The sequence below is a fragment of the Hevea brasiliensis genome, chromosome 15 (genome assembly GCF_030052815.1).
Source record: "Hevea brasiliensis isolate MT/VB/25A 57/8 chromosome 15, ASM3005281v1, whole genome shotgun sequence".
In the NCBI taxonomy this organism is placed as follows: Eukaryota; Viridiplantae; Streptophyta; class Magnoliopsida; order Malpighiales; family Euphorbiaceae; genus Hevea; species Hevea brasiliensis.
In genome coordinates, this window is record NC_079507.1 from 11,057,331 (window position 1) to 11,064,621 (window position 7,291).

A 7,291-nucleotide genomic window follows, 5' to 3' on the forward strand; every position below is an offset into this window, starting at 1 on the left:
GATTTTAAAATAATTTTCTTACTTTTCGAAGGTGGAGTAGGAATTAAAAACTTTTATTTGAAGATAAACCACATATCAAATTTTCAATCAACTTAAATTTTCCGTAAATTTTATAAAAATTTTGGCAGAGTGCCGTCTATAATTGGGAAAAATCAATTCTTCAAAACCTGTGAAAACACTCCCAATAATTTCATTTCTCAACCCCAACTGCCAATATATCCTTAAATCAATACAATTCAACCAAATTTCAATTCAAAATTCACAACTCAAAAATTTTTCAAAATAATTCGATAAACTCATAAACATTGCATTAAATTAAATTTACATACACAAATCTTAATTTACAAAAGAAAAATAAAAAATAATATTATTACAACTTTAATGTACAACTGCTCATCTAACTACTTAGATACATATGAACAAAAGATTATTTACATCAAGTCAAATTTACAAGGGTATAAATAAATACCCATACAAAAAGTCAGTGTAGTCTTATCAATAGCAGCACACTCTACCACTTTCTCTTTGCTCCTATCTGTGACAGCAAAAGAAGCTATCACTGAGTATAAAAATACTCAGTGGTGCACAATAAAGTATAAAATGCATAATATAAAACATTTGTTATCAATTCATAGTTCAAATATTTCACAATTACATTTCAATTTTCATATCACATTTATAACAAATCACAATTTAAATATTTGATAATTTTCAAAGCTTAATATAACACAAATTTGATCAAACAATTTAATAAACACAGTGTTGCCAATCAATAACACAACTTAGGCTATGACATAAAATTTCCAAACATGCCATATTGTAAAGCACGACAAGGCAAACTCACCCCACTAATCGAAATCAATGAGAGAGGTGGCTAGTTAGCTAATGAGCATTCATCCAAACTCACCTCAGACTAGTAAGCCAGAGAGGGAGGAAAGTGATCAAATATCAAACTCAACCCCACAAGTGGAGGAGGAACATAGTAAGGGATTGCCATGCCAAGTGTGAACCAAAAACAATTTAAAACTATGATGTTCAATTATAATTGATACAAAAATTAAACAAACTTCCTTTCAAATCTCTATTTCTAAAGTAGGCAACACACAAATTCTCAAATAAAATTTCTAAGGCCATAACCAAATTTAAAACCATATTTTTCAAATATTTCATACAAATCAATAAACAATTTTCATTCCAAATTTCTATTGTAAAATAGGCAACACAACATTCTCAATATTCATAATGAATAAAACATATTCACAATGTATAACAAATCAATTTTCATTGTAAAAACTATAATTTAAAAATTTTTGTGCACAAACCTGATGTGAGTCGCCTCTAGGCCTTGACTCAGTTTGCCCTATCCTTTTCCAGGTCTTTTTTAGCTGAAACACGCAATTTATAGTGTTTCAGTGTCTTATCTCACAATAAATCTAATAATTAATTCATATATACTTAATTCTAACCCGAATATGCTTAAACTAACGTTCTTGAAAATTTTCATTTTGAAGTTACTATCCATGACACTATTCAAGTCAATTTGTTGACTTTCTTATGCTTAATAGGTATAGGGATTTCAATTTCACCCACATACCACATTTTGGTTACCAATTTTGTTGGTTTTAGTTGCTCCTTAGATTTTTAGGTTTCCTAGGCACAATTTCAAATTTTCCAGATTTGGGGTCCTGTATTGTACTATTCCATTAGTCATGTTGCTGTTAGAATTTTGTAAAGTTTTCTTCATAGAAGTTGTTCCTTATTATCTTAACTTTAATTCCCTTTTTGAATTACTCCATTTGGAGTTTTTTAGCCCAAGATATGACTATTTGAATGGGGCTGGACGGATTTGGTGTTACCCAGAATTCTGGGCATTTTCTGAATACTGGTAGTTTTGGTGTACTGACTGCAAGTGACTTTTAGGATAGGTTATGGTCAAATTTTGGGTTTATTTTCTTCATGAAAATTGTAGGGTTATGTCTCAGCTTTCCATCGGTATAAAATTTAGATCATTTGGACCTTCCTAGGCCAAGTTAAGGTCATTTAAGTAACTACTGCTCATTTGGCCATTTTTGTACAGGGCAATGTGCCAAAATCCAGATTTAGCCTAATTGTTCACTAAGTTATGGTCATTTTCTGGACATGATTCCTAAATGAAAAATGGTCCATTTTGTGTCTAGTTTCATTCCCAATTGGCCTCACACCAATTGGGTTGGTAAATTTTCAGTTTTGGTCCCTGAAAAAGACCTAGGTCAAGCTATCAGCATACTGACCCTAACCAATCCGAATTGTAACTTAGTTCTATCAATTCACACACACCACAAATGGTCTCAATTGACCATTTCTAACCCTCATTAAGATCATTTGTATCCATTGACCATTTTCTATAATTTTTTTTCCAAGCCATAAGTGCCAAGAACCCTAATTTTGGCATATGTTTCAATTAATGCACTTAAAGAAGATATTCAATTTCTACACATTCAATCAAGCCTAATTACATGTTTAATTCACATAAACATCATCAAAACCCTAAGGGACTAGGGCTGGCCGAAATTCATGTGGTCTCTTTCTTGCATAATTCTTTCAATTATTCATCAATTTTCAACTTAATTCAAGTACTTAAGCATGAAAATGGAGAAAGAATTGAAAGAATAACACTAACCTTTATATAGCTTTCCAATCTCCAAATTTCCTCAACTTTCCCTTCAATTTACATCTCTAAGCTTCTTTTCAAGTCTGAAATATAAGGTTTAATCTAAGAAACTAGAGAAATTATGATGAAATTTAGGGTTAGGGAAACTCCAAAGTGAGCTTTAATGGAGGAATTTTAGTGAGAGAATATTTGACAGAGGGTGGACGGCAAGAATGAAGGGAAGAAGACCAATTTTTATTTTTAAATTTTTTCTTTTTATCTTTTATTTGACTTGGTCAAAAATCTAATTAATTGGAAATTATTTTTCACATCATGCTTATGTCACTTTGGTGATGTCATTAATCCTTATTTTCTTTTCTTTTCTTTCTCCTTTCTTTTTCCTCACTTCTTTAATTTAATTCTATATTTCAAAATTTTCATTTCTCAAATTTTATTAGACAGTTAGGTCATGAGTAACCTCTAGGAGTGAATTGACCAATTTACCCCTCGTTGGTCTGATCCGGTTTGCAAGTTATTCAATATTTCTTTCGGATCTCTGATCTAATTATTTCACCTGCTTAAAAATTCTTTTCTGTGATTTTCTCTTTTCTACTATGTTCGCAATAGTCTTAAGGACCGCAGCGTCACATTTTCCAATTCAGAATTCGAGTTAAAATTTACCTCGTAGTCACTTCTCGGTAAGGTTACCCATCACTGTGACCCTCGGCTCATTTAACTTTTTATGCTTTATTTTTCTTATTTTTACTTTTTCATCTGGTAATCACTATTTATTTTCGATCAGGGCTTTTCTATATGTCTTAAACATAGTTCTAGTCCTCTTAATTGTCCGAACCGACACCGGTCACCAGAACAGTATAATTTACTAGGCTATGCAAATAAGGGTGTTACGATGTAATTGTAAAATGTTAGATACTGTGTTTGGTTTCAATGTTTTGTCAGTATGCAATATGTAAGAACAATAATAGCATGTATGATTGCATTAACACCCCTAAGCTGTCTCTTTTGATTATGTATGAATGGATGAATTGCACTTCAGCATTTTATGAATGTTATGAGAATGCTCAAAATTTGGAATCATTTAAAAGAAATATTTTATGCTATGATGGAATGTTAAAGTTTAGTTGCTTGAGTTGCTTTGGGTTTTGTTTTATATAGAATAAATAAATATTTTTAATAGGATTTTAGGCTTGTTACAGGTTTCAACAGCCTTTAGATGATCAGTTCCCTAGTGTCAGTAACTGCCTCTTAATTGGGTCATTACACTTAGATCAAATGCATAACTCATGTACCCTTGGATCATGTTACGCACCATCCTTGATGTAGTAGGATTGATGAAACTTCTCCCAAAGGTTTAGGATAAAGTTAGATAAGAGATGTAATTTGTTTCCTTAAATTAAGGAAGTAGATAAATATCAACTTATCCTTAACTTATGGAAAATTATCACTTAAATTAAATCCTTATCCCTATCTAATCTCCCACATGCCAAAATGGACCCACCATGCCTCCAACATGCCATCATAGTCCTGCTGCCACTTTAGTATGGACCTCCAAGTTGAGTTTCTTTTAGGTATGGTTTTCTTTACTCCAAATAAATTAAGTCTTTAGTCATAAGTCCATCCCAATTCATCATATTTCATGTGTTTAACAAGCCCCATATAGAAGTCTTGACCTAGCTCATGGTGTGCAAGAAAGTGACCCATGTGTATACCTTGATGAAGCATATCACAATATAAATAGTGGTACCCATATGTTTGTGTTTTGAATCCATGATAAACCAAGTCTAGGCAAGTTTTTCCTTCCTTAAGTCTATTTACTTAATGGAGGGTTTGTGCATGCAATATGCAAATGAAATGAAATAAAATAAAATAAAATGAATTGACTGTCCTTATTGGGCTATGTATAAAAAATCAATCTATTTAATATATGAAAAAAAAAATCCTAAGCATAAAAATGTTGGGAGCAATTAGTGTGTTTTATATAGGCAATTGGTGATGATGGGATTGAGGAGGTGTTTCCATACAAGCTAAAATTTTATTTATAATATGGTTCATTTCTGGTCTTGCTTCAGAATTCTCTAACAAAGCCAAGTTAACTACATCAATCAGCACCTTAAGTTGCTCTAAATTTGCATCTCCATTAAGTTTAGGATCCAACAATGTAGCCAAAACCGCAATATCATTATTTTTCCTGCATTCTTCCGTCCATTCAGCAAGTGTCACAGATCCTTGTATTGATTTTAGCCCCGTAATGAGCTCATGCAACAAAACTCCATAGCTATAAACATCACTTTTGGGTGAAACAAGTCCTATTTTGAGATAATTGGTATCAACATACCCAAATGAGCCTTTGATAGTGGTGGGAGATTGTGAGCCACGCTTGTCATATCCCAGTTTGCATAGCCCAAAATCAGCCAATTTGGCATGGTCACTATCAATTAAGAGAATGTTTGAGGATTTTACATCTCTGTGAATGATGGGTGGATCAGCTTGTGAGTGAAGGTAATCAAGGGCTCTGGCTATGTCTAAGGCAATGTTTAAGCGGTTGGACCATGACAAAATTCTTGAAGATTGGCCAAGATATGTGTGCATCCTGTCAAATAGGCTCTTGTTGGGAACATACTCCAGAAGTAGAAGTTGCTCTCCTGCACATATAGTTTATACATTTACCATGTTAATTTTCAAGCTTTTTGAGTGACGTTAATTAAATTTTCTTTGGAAAATATTAGAGTAATTGTTTTTTTTTATTATTAATTTGGCAACGATTTTCAAACTTGAATTCTCAAGTTAATTTTTAGAAATAACTCTAATCCAATTAACCAAAAGTTAAAATTATTTTCTCCACCAAAATTAATTTTGAAATGGTCTTAAGGAAAAGGACAATACAAAAAATTAAATTAAATGATTTTGTATGCCAAATAAAATCTTTTACGACACATTTGGATTGAGGGAATTTAAAATTAATAAAATTTAACAAAATATATAAAATTAAAAAAAAAACTAATTTATGAAATTTCTCTTATTTAATATAAGACTAAATAATTAAAAAAAATCAAAACCTTTATAAACTTTTCAATTTTAGTTAAATCTTTTAATTTTATCAATTTAATATTAAAATTTCACATTAATTTTAATTTTAGAAATTAGTTTAACTAGATTATTTAACTGACAAGAGTAATTTAAATATTTGCCTGAATTATTAATATTAGTCAATCCTTTTATTTTTTTATGTCAATTTTAGCATTTGTTATCAAATTGATAAAAATATTATTTTTATTAATTTTTTTATTGTTTTGAAAGTTATAATTAAATTTATTTTAATTATATTATTTGTTCATATTTTACGTTTAAATATTTTTTTTTGCCTTTTAAATATTTTTTTGCCTTAAATTTGAAATAAAATAATGAGAAATATGTGAATTAAAAGTATATATAAGTAGAAGAGAGGGAAACAATTATATTTTTTTATTAATATGAATTTTTTTAAATTAATAAAAATACTAAAATCATTAAAAATTAATAAAATTGAAAAAACAACTATAATCGATATGATAATGATAGAAAAAGAAATTGAATTATTTTAGTCAATTGATAAGTTCAGTTGTTTTTAATTAAATTTACTATTAAATTTGAAAACAATCGGAAAGGTTTATGATCAAATTAATAAAATTAAAAGTTTTGACTAAAATTAAAAATTAACATAAAGGTTTTAATTTTTTTTATATCATTTAATCTTGATATAAATATTAAATTCATGAATTTAATAGTATTTCTTTATAAGAAAAAAAAAATTTAACATTCTCAAATTTATTAAAATGAGAAATTTACACCTCTATTCAAAATGAGGAATTTTCAACCATCCATGAATTTTTAGTTTTTCTTTTTCAGTCAAATCAAAGATTTATATATAACCCTCGATCCAAAGGGTTGTATCAGTATAAACAAGATTTACATTAATATATGCAAGTGGTGAAAATTTAGTATTACCTTTCTCCAAGCAGAAACCCATCAATCCCACCAAGTTAGGATGAGAAATCCTAAGCAAAACAGAAACTTCATCCAAGAAAATCTTCTTGCTTCCACCTCTATCCTCCATTACTCTCTTCACTGCTCCAAATTTTCCATCCCCAAGCTCTGCAAGGTACACAAAAGAAGTGGCTCCAACTCCTATCCTAATTCTAAAGTCCTTTGTTGCCATCTTCAACTCTTCTAGTGCATAGGTCCTAATAACCCCAGGGCTACACTTTCTTACTTCTTGCTGCTGTTTTTCACCTTTTCTTTGGGACTTTTTCATGGGGGCCTCTCCCTCTAGGTAGATGAAAAACCACCTTAAGACTATGGTTACAAGAATTACTAGAAATATAGCACCAATTATCAATAAATTTCTTGGATTTCTGGTGGAGAATCCAAAGAGCCACATGATGGTGCTTTTTGCGCCTTTCTTGTTCTTGATCACCTATTCCTATGCCTTTTCTTTATCTCTTTTATATGACAACAACTGATTTTGAGAGAAAATTTAGAGGTAAAATAGAAAATGGAAAAAAAGTTTAAAAAGCATGAAGCCAGAAAGGTTGGTATATGGAAAAGTTCTTATAGATTCATCTCCTTGGATTTTAGCATTATAGAGGGATAATAATAATAATA

The 7,291-nt window shown here is 30.2% G+C and overlaps 1 protein-coding gene across 1 annotated transcript; it reads right to left on the minus strand.

Annotated features, from left to right (window-relative positions):
- Positions 1 to 4,548: 4,548 nt before the first annotated feature.
- LOC110653976 (probable receptor-like protein kinase At1g49730) lies at positions 4,549 to 7,083 on the minus strand. The gene is made up of 2 exons (XM_021809791.2): positions 6,635 to 7,083; positions 4,549 to 5,292 (listed from the first exon to the last, which is right to left on the minus strand). Exons 1-2 carry the CDS (start codon positions 7,065 to 7,067, stop codon positions 4,625 to 4,627), a joined length of 1,101 nt encoding a protein of 366 aa, XP_021665483.2. The 5' UTR covers positions 7,068 to 7,083; the 3' UTR covers positions 4,549 to 4,624.
- Positions 7,084 to 7,291: the final 208 nt, after the last annotated feature.